Source organism: Manduca sexta, chromosome 23 (assembly GCF_014839805.1).
Source record: "Manduca sexta isolate Smith_Timp_Sample1 chromosome 23, JHU_Msex_v1.0, whole genome shotgun sequence".
NCBI classification, from domain to species: domain Eukaryota; kingdom Metazoa; phylum Arthropoda; class Insecta; order Lepidoptera; family Sphingidae; genus Manduca; species Manduca sexta.
In genome coordinates, this window is record NC_051137.1 from 12,394,883 (window position 1) to 12,410,118 (window position 15,236).

General features: G+C 34.2%; 2 protein-coding genes across 2 annotated transcripts; one reads left to right on the forward strand and one right to left on the reverse strand.

Annotated features, from left to right (window-relative positions):
• Window positions 1-3,194: 3,194 nt before the first annotated feature.
• Window positions 3,195-8,902, reverse strand: LOC115456298 (integrin beta pat-3). The gene is given in 9 exon segments (XM_030185310.2): window positions 3,195-3,617; window positions 3,818-4,196; window positions 4,779-4,956; window positions 5,454-5,591; window positions 5,856-6,193; window positions 6,892-7,199; window positions 7,202-7,401; window positions 7,613-8,013; window positions 8,727-8,902. Coding segments are annotated over 9 exon segments (2,298 nt in total). The 5' UTR covers window positions 8,865-8,902; the 3' UTR covers window positions 3,195-3,399.
• A 503-nt stretch (window positions 8,903-9,405) lies between these two features.
• On the forward strand, window positions 9,406-15,236 carry LOC115456274 (integrin beta-PS). Its single transcript, XM_030185275.2, has 8 exons — window positions 9,406-9,618; window positions 10,849-11,261; window positions 11,994-12,489; window positions 12,566-12,894; window positions 12,975-13,097; window positions 13,416-13,608; window positions 13,962-14,355; window positions 15,022-15,236. The coding sequence occupies exons 1-8, from the start codon at window positions 9,478-9,480 to the stop codon at window positions 15,234-15,236; spliced, it is 2,304 nt and encodes a 767-aa protein (XP_030041135.2). The 5' UTR covers window positions 9,406-9,477.

Sequence of the window (15,236 nt, forward strand, 5' to 3'; positions counted from 1 at the left end):
TAAAGCTATTATTACTATGTAGTGCGTAGTACTTCTTGTTTCTATACATCAGGTAAATTATACTATAAAAAGCAATTGATAAATTTATTAACATTTAAACTTTAAATAAAAGTTTACTTTGCAAAAGTGATTTTATTTTCAAAAGAGAGTCAATGCTTCTACTGCAGTGGTGGTGTGGGAAACAAACGTCCCACGACTTATAGCGTTGAAAACGCAGCTTCTTCGAAAGCTCGTCAAACCGACGGCTAAACATTCGCAATACACGGACAGGCACGTGTGACTAAAGAGAGCTTGCCGCTCTCCCCGACTCGTGGGCACCTAAACAGTCGCTTTCCATCTTAGCTGAACCTGAGATGCCTGCACCGAATCGTTCCCGTTTCCGCAATCCAAGCCCCCACCTAGGCTTATTGCTTCAACATCGAAGGTGGTGTTAATGCAGTCCCACCTCACAACTAGCTTGCCTGAGTAGAAACGGACTCCCCGAGAGACTTATCCCTGGAATTGTATTTATGCAGGTCGCGATGCAAAAGTTGATATCGCGATTCAGGAATTCGCCTTTTATTATTGTCTTATTATGTCTCACTAACTGCAGTGTTGTTAGAAAAATATTTATTATGTAATTGACACCCTTTTCTTGCTTTTAAAATGCGAAATTATAAAGATAAAAATATTTTTTATTATCTCGATGAGATAGCACGATAGCAGTTATCGCGAGAAAGACAGAGATAGCCTAACAGACAGCCGTGAACATGGCCGCAGTAACGCCATCCTGTATCAATTCAGGGAACTAGACTAGTGCGAAGTTCAATTTTAATTATTGATAAAATAAAAGAAGTAATTTTTGGTAAATTTCGAGCAATTCATGTAATGTTTTACTTCATTTTTAAAACCTATATTATTCTATTTTATTTAAGTAATGTAACATAAATAATATATTTTTGAGTAAGTTACAATGAACAAAATAAATTTGTTGATAAAAAAATATTAAATATGCCTACAATTTTTTTATAACTTTCATATCTAACTACAAGTTTTTCTTGCTTTGATTGTCAGAGTCTATTTTCTTACCTGAACTTTTTATAATGATTCTTAATTTTAATTATTATTTGTTATTGTATTTAGAGTGAAAAATGGATCAATGTTCTATAATTTTGACATAATTATACAATTAATATTACGTACATTTTTGTTAAATAAAGTTTTCAATCTAAATTGCGTTCGAAAAAATGTCGTAGTTTCATTTTTGGCTATACGAAAATCACTGTAATTGTAGTTCATTGAAGTAGAGTCCAAACTCTCCCAAGTACTTAAGTGTTACATTAGGTATACTTAAATAGATTTATTTATTAGATAATAGATTTATTTTGAAAGTGTGTACCATAAGTAATAACTTGGCTAGCATTTATCGTAAAAGCCACTTTCTGCAAATTATTATTATCATAGAATTTCCGCAAGGAAAATCAGTGGACAGATTGTATTTTCTATGTCCTTCACGTTTTAGTGTAATTGTTTCGTTCCGCAAACATTATGTGTTATTCATACTATGAAATTGTACTAGCGAACCTGGAACCGTTTACCGGTAAATGACAATAACAAGCCAATATCCTATGTATATTATGAAATATACATGACGATAAGTGGGTACCCTAGTCGCGTTTCTGTCTACCCATTTGGAATTAACAGGCGTGTGTTACAGGTTATTGTGCCATTTTGGTAATTAAAATGAATTATTTCTATCTGAAGAGACATACAGAGCGTGAATCTTTGTGAAACATGTAGTACTCTGTGACGAGCCTGTACAATGTATTTGACTGATAACTGAACTCAAGTTTATCACCATTTTTATTTACTGTAGCTAACGTGGTCACTTATTATATGAATTTAAATTTCATTCATTTATTGCGCTTCAGATTGGTGTTATATTTTAGTTATTCTATGAAACCCATAACAATATGGACAGTCCCAGTTGCGCTACCGGAAAATAAGTAATAAAATATTTTATTAGAAATATGGAATCGTGTATGGTAAATGACGCAAGGCCTGGGATGTTTACTTGTTTACTCAAGTATATAATGCGTCAGCCTGGATTGAGGACAGGCGGGAATTTTACCTTATCCCCCACCTTTTTCCTTAATAGGTATACATAATATACCTTTACATAAATATATCATACTGTTCGTAGTTAAGGTCACGGTTCTATTCGTTCGAGTATATAAATTCGTCTGAGTTAAAAATATTTAATCGTTATTATTTTATCATCTTTAGAGACTTATTATGAATAAAACATATTCTAATATTTTTTCAAGTATCAATAGTTTGTTAACCGTCTGTTTCGGTGGCATTGTATTGCGCGCGCGGTATCATTAGATACCTACCGCTCTGGGAACCCTGGTTCATTCAAAGTGATATTGCAAGCAAGTTACAAACAATTAAATAACATACACATTAATTAAAAAGTTTAAAGGCGTGTTGGCAAATCCGAATTGAAATTCAATAATTATAATCAATAAGTGATTACCCTATTTTTCTTTTGCGTTTTATTTGCAATAAGTATCAAATGCATTTTATTGCTCAATGTTTATAAGTAGGCGCAAATATTTATCTTATAAAAATGATCATTAAATTTGTGTTTTAGTATTGAATATTAGTTTCTTATTCTAAATTTAATACAATTGTACATATACACAGGTCTTTAGGTTTTTATGCATACATTTTGCAGTTGCAAACTGGATTATATTAAGTATACAATGTATGTAATTGCTTATTGATTAGTAAAAGGCCCTAACATTTAGATATTATTTTTAGATTTAAGAATTGGATGAGTAGGTATGTAGCTGATATTCTAGAGAGTAAATTTTTACATGTACTTATGTATATTTTGCTTTATTATAGTAATTGATAGGTAGTGTGGTCAGAATATAGTTATTTGGATGTTATTAAGGCAAAATAATGAGGTTATTCATTTTATTTTATTTTTTTATTTATTTAAGTAATTCTGTATTACAAACGTGTACAAGAGTTAAAGACATAGTATATCCACTCATAATTATAGAGTACAATTGGCGGTCTTATCACTCAAGGCAGTATCTTACAGACAACCATATGGCATGGACATTGAAACGGAAAAGAAGAACTTGAGAACTATTGTTAGGCGTGCCTATCACGCTATCTTGTATAAAATATAAACACAGCAATAGTTCTATAATTTTATGTTTATTTCTATACTTTTGCTTAGTTACAATATTGTAAAGTACCTATATAAGTACTCGGGGCAGGATTGCAGAAAGTTTTACAAATCCAAGACTGCGTAAAACTTAACATTACATTATCCAATTTTATGCTAGTCACAAACATAAGCTACATTTAAGGAATGAAAACATTTGGTTTATAAATACGGCCTTAATTTGTTATAGATTGCTTTCTAAACATCGGATTAGCAAATGTTACGCTCGCTGGTTCGTAGAGTGGGTTAGCGCAAGATTCTGTCAGGTCAGCCGCGTGTGCTTTTTTGAATTTCAGGTATTCTCTCTTATCTTGGGCGTCGGTCAGCAATTTCCAGCCGACAATCGTTGCGATGCCGATAAACACTATAATGGCGAGGCACGTTATGCCATATACTGGAAATAAATAGTTTTTATTATGATTATTTTTATTAATACATTTTTAACTTAGGTGTGATGTTAAAAACTCATAATTGTTTGATATGATATTGTAATTCTTTAGTTACATCTACATAATTAAGTGTCCCTAGTAATTATTTATACCTATATAATTCAAATTAATGAATGTGATTTCATAAGTTGATTATTGAACTTACTCAGATAATTCTTAGTGCAATCTTTATGCTTCAGAACCAGTACATCTATATCGTAAACATCGTCATTATATTTGTAAACATAGCTTGAATAGCATCCCACGTCCACTTTTATTTCTGGACATAGATTCCATTCTGTGCTATTGGTATAAACGTCGGTTAATTCATCTATCCAGCTTGTTATGATTTTATCGTCTTCGCATGGTCGTTGATTCCAAAATGAAATGGCACAGTCCTCCAAATAACGACACTGTAACATGTGATACTGAGGATTTGGGGACAGGTTGCAGTAATCGTCTTGCCCGTCGTACCGTTTGTACCATTCGGGTATATCCCGACATTTGCATTGACCACAGTTGCATGTCCCTCTATTATTACATATCTGAAAAATAATGTTAACGGTTGTACAAATATATTTTTTATAGCTTACTAGGTGTACCACCATCGCTCTGAGGTGTTGGGTTTGAATCCCAGGATTGGGCAGTGATATTGCATTATCTGTTTAGTGACAGCTCTGAGCCTGGAATTAGTTCCCGATATGTGATTGGCAAGACCCTTATCACATCATGGGACAGAATATACACAGCGAAAAGTGCCCCGGTTGTATCTCTGCTTACCTTGTCATGTTTAAAGGCGTGATGTGTGTTTGTTTTCTTGTACTAGATGTTGCTCGCGATTCAACGCGTGTAAACCCCGCAAATAACGTTTAACTGTCCTATTTTGTGGGTTCAGACAGTCGTGTACAAAAATTTATGACTCCCACAATCAAAGTGTTTCAATCTTATAAATAACAGGATAAAATTGCTTTTATTTTTTGTTGGAATACTAACGACTACGTGAATTATATATTTTCAATTACCACGTAATTTTTATTAATGTGCCAAATGACCGATTGGCAGTTAATATTATGGCTTCTGCTAAACTTATTCATGCGGCTTCGTGAAGTTTGTGATAAACTACTCACTATATCGTTAGAACTTTGACAGGCTTCGGTGGATAGCGGGCAGTGGCAATCTTCTTTGTCCCAACCACGGTCACAGTTGCACACGCCACAAACACATTTGCCGTGTCCGCTGCAGAGGTTATTTTTTGTGTCCCTCGGACAGCTGTCTTTATTGCATTCGCAGTATTTACCTTCATACCTTCAACACAGTAAGAGAATAAAACATATCTCAAATGCCATTGGGCGATAAAATACAGGGAATGAGAGGATAAAAAAATGAGATGTTAATATTCTTTCTTTTGTATTACGGGTATTATTACAATAAAAAAATTCTGCTGCCTGACTAATTAGTCGCCTGTCACGCACCAATGTCGCTTGTTTTCTAAATTTCTCTAGCCAGTGTGACTTCGAAATGAAACAATTATTGTGCCCGTCACTGGTAACAGCGAATTAGAGGTTAAATAGATTGAGATCTTAATCTTCTTTCTTTTGTGTCGCAGGTATCAGAAAAATAAAGAGATTCTGTCGCCTGATTACTTAGTCATCTGTGACGCATCAGTGTCACTTTTTTTTTATTTCTCTAGCCAGTGTGACTTCGAAATGAAACAATTATTGTCAAATAAATACGTCACTAGTACTAATCAATCAATTAGAAATTCAAGTAAGCGATTCTGAAGAGGCATATGTTGTACTGACCCGTCGAGACAGGAGCAAGTACCGCATGTGCAGGAGCCGCGGTTGCTGCACGTGTCGTTGCTTCCCTTCGCGATGCATGTAATTTTGTCGTTGTATAAATTTTGGACATTTCTCTTGCAGGCACATTTATCTCCGTACCTGTCACGTGATGCCAATAACCTTTAATAACCTTAAGTACACATAATATTATTACTATTCTTTTTTGAGTCAAATATCTGAATTTGAAAAAGAAATTAGGAATGTATTAAAAATTAACGGCCATTTTTGAAACATATCAGATATAACTTCTATGAAATGAAACTATTAAAAGTACATTAGGATTAAGTATGTTTCATAATGTTATAGTACTATAGTAATATATAAACTTAATAAAAATTATATTGAAAGAAAGTAACAAATAACCTTTCGCCACCGCATCTGCATATCCCGCACTCTCTTATTTCCCCATTGCAATATTCAGTTGTTTTCGCTTCTTTTGCGCATTCACAATCTGTAATCATGTCTACATCCAAAGATAATTTTTCTCCGATTCCTTCTATTGCTACTTCTATTGTGTATTTAACAGTGTTATCGTACTCTAATATTTTTAATGTGCCGTTAAACATTTTTTCTTCTTCACTTTTTGTCCCACAGATTTTATCATTATTTTGTTGCGTACAGTCTGGGTCGAATGTCATCATTATGTTCTTTCGATTACCTATTTTTACATTGGTTTTAAGTTTAAGAACTTTTGATATTTTCTGCAAAAAAAATAAAATGATATTAATGAAAATAGGTATTATATTGCCGTCATTGTATTATAAAATATTTGGAATGATTTCGTCAGGCAGTTCCGCGATATCACAAAAAGCGATGAGGATTTTGAATGTCACGATTTTATGTTAAATATGAACCATTGCAGGTCCCTAATTATTTATTTATCTAAGGTCACCTAACAGTTGTTTACACATCTTATAACAAACCTAACTATTTGGAATCATTAACATGTGCAACAACCTTTTAAAAGCTAACACAACATGCAAAATGAGTAATTAGTGGGACAAATAATCAGTACTATGATGCCCTATTTAAATAGCTTTTTTATTACAATATTCAAATACGAACTTCCTTACATAAGTTTTAAAAATATGCTTAAGTATGTGCGAACTAAGCGCAAAAAGGGAACATAATAGTCGTTCCCAAATCCTATTTAGTATACACTAATAATTTCGCGATTGGTCAACCACTCCCCTATAAAGCATTTTCTTTGCATATGCCATTTGCCCTTGTATAATTTGTGTTAAATATTTAAAATGTAGCATATTTAATTAACTGATTAATTTAACTCGATTATTTTTGATACTACTCAATCTCGGTACTAAAGCTTTCATCCCAATGGCATTTGATACAAGTAATACAACATAATGTTTATTATGAAACAATATTGTCTATATCAAACCTGATAAATATCTCTCAGTATATTGACTATAGAGCCATCAGCCTCGCCTTTTCCGTGGTAACTTTTTACTTTGGATCCACTTATAGTTCTACTGAGATCTTGATACAGTGCTTCGTATTTATCGTGAATTAGAAATAAAATAATGACATCATTCTGAGCTGCTAATTTATTGATAATGCTGACTGATGGATAATCCATGACGAGTTCCTTACTGTAGACAGTATCTGTGTAACATTTGCCATCGTATGGCTGTGTGATGCCGGCAGGTTTGCCGTCTCCTGCCGCATGGTATGGCGAATCAGTTACAAAACAACAATTTTTCTGGATTCATTCCTCCAACCAATAATCTCTTTACAAACTATCACTTGTGCCAGTGCATCTAGCCCGCCTTCAGGTAAATCTCGATTCCTACCAAATGATATGTTTGTAACCGAATCTTTAAATTTCTTGTAATCAGTCGTTAATTTGAGTCTGTGTTTGAAAGAATATACTGTTGTGTTGTCAATAGTGCTGAAACAATTTTGAAGTAAATAATTGGTTAATTTGTTTTTTAATGATAATAATAATATGAGTTTATATTATATACGATTCATGTAACTGCCGCTCTGAAGTTAGTCCTTAACAACAAAAGCTACGAGTACGGCGCCAATCCTGACTTACTTCACAGCACCAAGGTTAGATGAATCGTTCTGGGTGTAGATATGTATGTGTGTAATAATACCCTGTAAAAGGAATGCTATTTTTGTCGATAAATGTACCCATTCCCAGGTATACGTCGTTTGTGATATTCTTCATTGTCTCATAAATTTTCTCGGTTTGATCGGCAATTTCATTTTTTATGACTTTCATAGTATTTGATGCATCGAATAAAAAGTATAAATCAACTGGGTAGTCCTTGGCTCCTTTGAAAGAGAAGTTGAAATTGAGTGTTTCTCCAACGCGCGATTTTAATGTGTATCTTTGAGGTTTTATTTGGATGATATTTCCTCGATCTGTCCGAAAGTCTTGGTTATGCTCTTTATTTGATGTGACTGAACTATCCGGATTTTGTAATTTTCTTGGACACCAAGTACTGTCGAAGCTATTTCGGAGTTTACATCTTTTCTCAATGGTGCTATCATTCTGAAAAGTAGATAAAACTAATATAAACATATGTTAACAAGTACATAATGTATAAGAGCTATATTGTCATCGTTTCGGTTAGAGAAAAACAGGAAAATAAAGCAGGATAAAACAAGTATGATGCTGCAAAAATTCTTCATGTTGTATGTTATGATATTTTAATATTCATTATTTAAAATTTTTTAGACATCAAATTCAAATTCAAAATTTATTTATGACATCGGGTAAATAGGTTCACTGGTCTTAAGTAATAACGATAGAGTTCGCTGACATCTGCTTTTGGAACATATAAATATTTAGAAAATACATGCTCAGAGCTAGCCTAGAATTATTTCTTGTACTGACAACATTAGCTTTAAAAAGAAAGCAAAAGAAGTAATGTTTGTTTTATCTAGTACATAGTTTTAAAAGCTACAAGTCTATTAAACAACAATTCAGTTGAGAACAAGCTCCTAAGTGACAACTCAAGCTTTGTTTATTCAATAGTTTAATACATAAAATACCTACTTGAGATCCTACTCAAAGGTGAGATCGATATATTAACGCAGTCGCTACGTAGTCTCATAGGGTCAAGAGCAGTGAACTGCCACTCAATACCGACTTTCTTACTACTATTGATTCTGGCTACAGGCTTTCATGACGTTTATTTACCATTAAGTGTTAGGGTATTTTTAGGTTATGCGTTGACGAAATTTGTGAAAAAATATACTTACATCAGCACACCAAACGCAACCAGCTTGGTCTCTTATACAATCTTGACATGTCGTTTGCTTCTCACACGAGTTCGATGACAAATATCCTTTTAAATGTAGAAGTACAATCAATGTCACCCATGTCAATTTTACCAACATGATTCTTGGGCGAGCGAAATGGAACTAATTAAAGGTACGGAGTTTACAGGAAACAGGAAAAATAATTCTTATGTCGGCCAGGCACAAAGGAGCTGTTAACAACAATTTATATAGAGAATCCTTGAATTTTAGTTTTAAATGTAAAACCTTTAGTTAAGCGGTTAATCATCATCATTATCAGCCACAGGATGTCCACTGCTGAACATAGGCCTCCCCCAAAGATTTCTAGATTTCTATTGGAAGCGGCCCGTATCATCTCTTGCAACTTTTATGAGGTCATCTGTCCACCTCGTGGGTGGACGTCGGACGCTGCGCTTGCCTGTAAAACGGTTAATAACAAGTAAAATTGAAAATGTTATTGAAAAAAATTAAGGATATTTGCATAGCATGGAAGTAAGTTGGCGCTGGAAATATGTATAGGCACCTTCCTATGTACGACACATATTCTACGACTATAAAATTTACAAAATATTTATTACGCACATACAGACAAGTGTAAATTTACTTTATATGTATAATTTATAAATAACAGTTTCCTTATGCGTCACATTCATTTAACCGATGTTTGTCCCTATGCTATGGTTAGTTGCTATTCAATTATTTGAATACAACGATGTGGAATATATATTCTATAGTGTTTGTGTCGCTATGTTTAAAATTAATCAATTGTCAATCTGTATGTAATCACTTAGGGACATGCGGGGAGTGTATAGGTTTCAGCAGCGGAACGGAGCGATGCATTTGGTGTCAACAGGTATGGTATATTGTTGTTTATGTTGTAGAGTAAGTAATACAGTTTCCAAAAAAGGCTTTTTAAGGTCACATTTTACTTACTTACTACCTATAACTATTTATTGAAAAAAAAATGTAGGTAGGTATATCTATTTATATAAAATTTATTTCTGAGTAATTATATTTTACTTGCTTGCTTAGTTCTCAAAATACATACTGAAAAATACATAATGAACTAAAAGTAGTTTTAAGTCTTAATATGAAACTACCAGCTACTTTAATTATATATTTTCTGTATGTCACGTGACTCGATACACCAATCGCGATGCATGACGTCACATTTTAGGTAAGACCATGTAGCGACGTAGTTATCATCGAATAAACTGGTGGAGTTGCTATTGTTTATAGGTGGTTTTATCATTAGATGATTAGCTTGATCGTCATTCAGATGTAAAAAAATATTCCATGAAAATATGAAAAGATATATTTTAGATCCTTACATATTACATGATAATTCAAAATACACACATTCATTGTGAACTATTGCTTGCTTCAACGGTGAAGGAAAACATCGTGAGGAAACCTTCATACCTGAGAAGTTCTCTATAGGAATTTTTAGGGTCTGTGAAGTCCGCCAATTCGCACTAGACCAACGTGGTAGACTGCACCTGATGGTAAGGCGAGTGGGGTCCAGTAGAATATCCACTGACGAGAGATGATTACCCCTCGGCAGTCAACACAATTATGGCGGCCTGGTGGAACCGGACACACAGGCTGATCCCGGAACGCAACACACTTACCTGGGTCACTATGGCGGGATTTAATACGTGTACGGTGGTCGCTATCCGGGCGGACATAAAATATATTCGTATATCTTACTAGCAAATTACCGTACCGTGGCGCATCGTCTCAAAATGTTTACAAAAATTATATCGGTCGTCCAAAGGCTTCGTTCAGAATTTTAATATAAAATTTTACGTCGTTGTTTTCCTATGACTACCAAAGATCAGGCTAATCCTAATTTGGGAGTCATTGAAAAATAATGTTACTAAATATTTTTTTTATTTATTTATTAACATTTTTTTTTATTTTATTTCATTTCATTACAAATTGCATACTTAGTGCCCTTATCCGAGATTGTTATTTTTATTTTAACATTTTTGTCTTGCTTTTCACCGAGAATGTGTTTTACACAGAATGCCTATTCTCCGTGAAGATATCGTGACAGTACAGTAATTGTTTTGGTTTATAGGAGACGCTGGATAATTATACAAGTAGGTGCCAACCCGAAAGCTATTTAAAAAAAGAAGGATGGTGCGATTCGAAATTCATTGAAAATCCTAAAAAAGTTCAATTAATTGAAGTGGACAAAGATTTTGGTTCGACTATGGATGATTTAAAAATTCAGTTTAAACCTCAAGTGATGAGAATGAAAGCGCGTCCCGGTACTAAATTATATTTCAACATGTCGTATAAGCCAGCCGAGCACTTTCCTTTAGATGTTTATTATCTCATGGACACCTCTTATACCATGACAATGCACAGAGAGGCGCTCATTAGTCAAGCAAACCAAATATATAAAGAACTTACAAGTTTAACTAATAATGTTCAACTTGGCGTTGGCAGTTTTGTAGAAAAACCAGGCTACCCGTACTTCGACAAAAAGTAATGTATACAACACACAGTATGTAATAAAACAAACTGTAGATACTGTACATAACTGTCTCGGTGGCGTACTTGCTTTGCGTGGGCGGGGTGAGACACTCTGAGGTCCTGGGTTCGAATCCGTGGCCGGGAAAGTGATGTTTGGGTTTTTCTGCTCAATATCAGCCCGGAATCTAGAATTTGTGCCTTATATGGCGATAGGCTCGCTACCTATTACATGGGATGAAACACACACGGTGTAAAGTGGATGCCTTGGTTGCACCTTCGCCTTCCCAATCAGGGATAAACATGTGATGTGTGTTTATGTTTTTTTTACATTTTTTATACCTACGTGAGACCAGACCGAATGGTGAATTTCCTCATGCTATATAAATTTACACCCCGTATTAGTTACTGCGTGGCCTGGTTGTAAATGCGACTATTCAAACTTCCCTATTGCTATATCATTATAGTTATTATATTATAATAATACATAGCGTGGAGCCGAAGTAATGAGAGGGATTGAGGAGATACTTAAGTATAAAATGAGAACCAATGAACTTAAAGCATTTAAACATATGGCTGTTTTTGAGCAATGTTGGATTTTGTATAATGTAACTCGGCATAACTGTCAAAATGCACAGGCCTAGTGAAGTATCTATATTAATAGTTATTATTTTCCAATGGTGTATTTCACATACAATTTTTAATTAAGTACTCTGACTGGAGCTATAATTATGATATTTTTTTTAGCAAACAAGAAAGCGTCGCATTTATAAATGTATTGCCGTTAACAAAAAATATTAAACAGTTTACACAAAGTGTTCAAAATATGTCTTTTGGTTCGAATTATGACGATATGGAAGCTGGGCTGGATGCCCTAATGCAAGTCATGACTTGTGAGAAAGAAATAGGGTGGAGGCCTGGCTCAAGGCGTATAATTGTTCTGTGCACCGATTCCCCATATCACAGCGCTGGTGACGGCAAAATGATAGGCATTATCAAACCCAACGACATGTTATGCCACTTAAAGGAACAAAAATATGAAGCAGAAATGGCCCAAGATTATCCATCTGTGAGTAAAATAAATAAAGTAGCAAAGCAAGGAAAATTCGGTATCATATTCGCTGCTTTGGCTGAGGTCCGTGATGTTTATACATTGTTAGCGGAACAAATAGTCGGAGCTGAGTACGCCGAACTGAAGAAACAGAAGTCAAATATTGTAGAGATCATTATAAAAGCGTACCAAGTAAGTTTTAAGATGATTAATATTACTGATATTATTTACTTTCATATAAATACTAAATAAAAAATATATTTTTTAGCGTAGCGTTCGAAGTATCAAATTGGATTATGACATACCTTCATTCGTCAGACTGAAACTTAATCAAAGTTGTGACGGGACACCAATTAATTGTGCCAGCACCTATGAAAATCCAGTTGTTACAATTCCGGCCACTCTAGAGGTTAAAGAATGTCCTAAAGAAAATAAAACACACGAGCTTGTTATTAACCCTGTGTCTTTAAATGACAAATTAATAATTAAATTGGAAGTCATCTGTAAATGTGAATGTGAAGTCAAAAGTGATATAAGTTCAAGATGTAATAATGCAGGATATATACAGTGTGGTATCTGCAAGTGTCTCGATTCAAGGTAACACAAAATTCTATTGAATCTCGTTAATACTAGAATATTCTGACACGTTTTAATATGAATACGTCATTGATTTTCAGTTATGGCGACGAATGTCAGTGCAGCGTTACATCTTCGGGGGTGGCTAATAAGGAGAAAGATGACGCCAAATGCCGTAAGGATCTAAATGACATAGTACTGTGTAGTGGGAAAGGCGTATGTATGTAAGTAAACGACAGACTGTCATATGTTATTTTGACTCGGTTCTATTCGATTAGGCGCGCCTAGGTGTTACTGGATAAAAAAATTATCTAGCATCAGCTTAATTACCATTCCTAAATCAAGATTTTACGAAAGTTACTTGTAAAAGTAAAAAGTCTTGGTAGCATCAATCTTATTCTATTCTAATTGACATCCTAAGTTTTCATTAAATTTGCAGAGTAATCGTCTACTAGACCACTAATTGTTGTAGATTGTAAAAAGCGTTGCTTCGTGTAAGTATTGAATATATATTTTTATTTATTCCCTGCATTATATTTCAGGTGCGGTAAATGTACCTGTAACCCTGATCGTTCAGGAAAATATTGCGAATTTGACGATAAGGCATGCGATAATCTTTGCTCAAACCATGGGATTTGTACCTTAGGCTCATGCCAGTGCGATAGCGGTTGGTCAGGAAATGATTGCGGTTGTCCAACTAGTAACACAGACTGCTACGCTCAATACTCTGAGGAGGTAAAAAACACAGAAATAATTTGGGGTTGACTATAATTTTTGCTATTCCCATACATCTCTGCGAGTTTTTATCTTCTTATTCACTGCATCTTTCATTTCCTTATTTATTCACTCCGTTTATATTTTTTGGTCTGTCTATCTTTCCAAAAATTAACAGTTACCCAATTTAGTTTCAATAAACATGGAATCTATATTACTATATAATAAAATTAACTCGTATTTTTATAATTTTAACTGTTATTAAAACGGAGAAGCGAAATTTTTGGTATTTATTAAAACTCAAACAGGCTAAAGTTTTTATTTGTTTCTTTCTTACAGAATTTATAGATGGTTTTGTTAACTAATTGTTTCAGGTTTGTTCTGGTAATGGTGAATGTGTATGCGGAAAATGCCAATGTGCGAAGGTTAAAGGAAAAAACGAAACGTACACAGGAGTATTTTGTGACACATGCAATGACTGCCAATCAAAATATTGTAAAGCCCTCGAACCCAATGTAGAATGTAACTACAAACAAGGTCTAGAAGCTTGTGATAAGATTTACAACAATACAGAAAACAATGTAGTTATAAAAATGGTCAACAAAACAGAAATTAATTCGCCCAAATGGAGTGGCGCTACTTGGTGTAAAAAAGCAATAGAGGACGGCAGTTTTATAATATTCAGATATTATCATAACGCAACGACACACGGGTTACATATAATCATTCAAACGGAACCAGAGGCACCCCCAATAGGAAATAAGTGGAGTAAGTATAATGCACGTTTTTATACAAGTATATAATATTGTAGGGAAGTTGTACCCGTAGGTATGTTCAAGGTTCGATGGTATTTGCCAGATAACGTACAAGATAGTAGCTTATTTGATTATTTAATTGCTTTGAATTATGAAATGATCTTGCTGTTCGCCTGATAGTAAGCGATACGATCGCTTATCAATAATAGAAACACTGTCCAGCACCTTGAATTACAAAGTATTGTTTGGTATTCCACTGCGTTCGCTATCTTGAGACATTACATACATGTTAGTCTTAAATATGTCCAGTAATTGAAATGGCTGCAATATTCTTCAAACCGGAAGACAACAGTGACTATACCCTGCTGCTTGACGGCAGAAATAGACATTGCGGTGGTACCTACCACCAGCCGTGAGCTTACAGTGTCATTTATATAAGTGCGACTTATAAGAAATTAATGAACCTCGAGTCTGGATTAGTAAGTTATAGAATATGAAACATTTTCTTGTAGACTACATAACAGCAATCCTTAATTATTTTGTTTTAAACTCAATACCAATGACTTACACGGTGCTAACCATAATACACCTAGCCCTATTTAAATATATATCTATATCATTATCATTAGTTATATAATAATTTGTATAAAAAAAATCTATTAATGCTTAATATTTTCAGTTGCCCTCATCAGTTGCATAGTGGCTGTAGTACTCATTGGCTTGTTGACGTTGATTGCGTGGAAGATCCTCGTGGACTTGCACGATAAAAGAGAGTATGCCAAGTTTGAAGAAGAATCACGTTCTCGAGGATTTGATGTGTCGTTAAATCCTTTATATCAAGAACCGGAGATTAACTTCTCCAATCCCGTATACAATGCAAATGCTTCACACTAG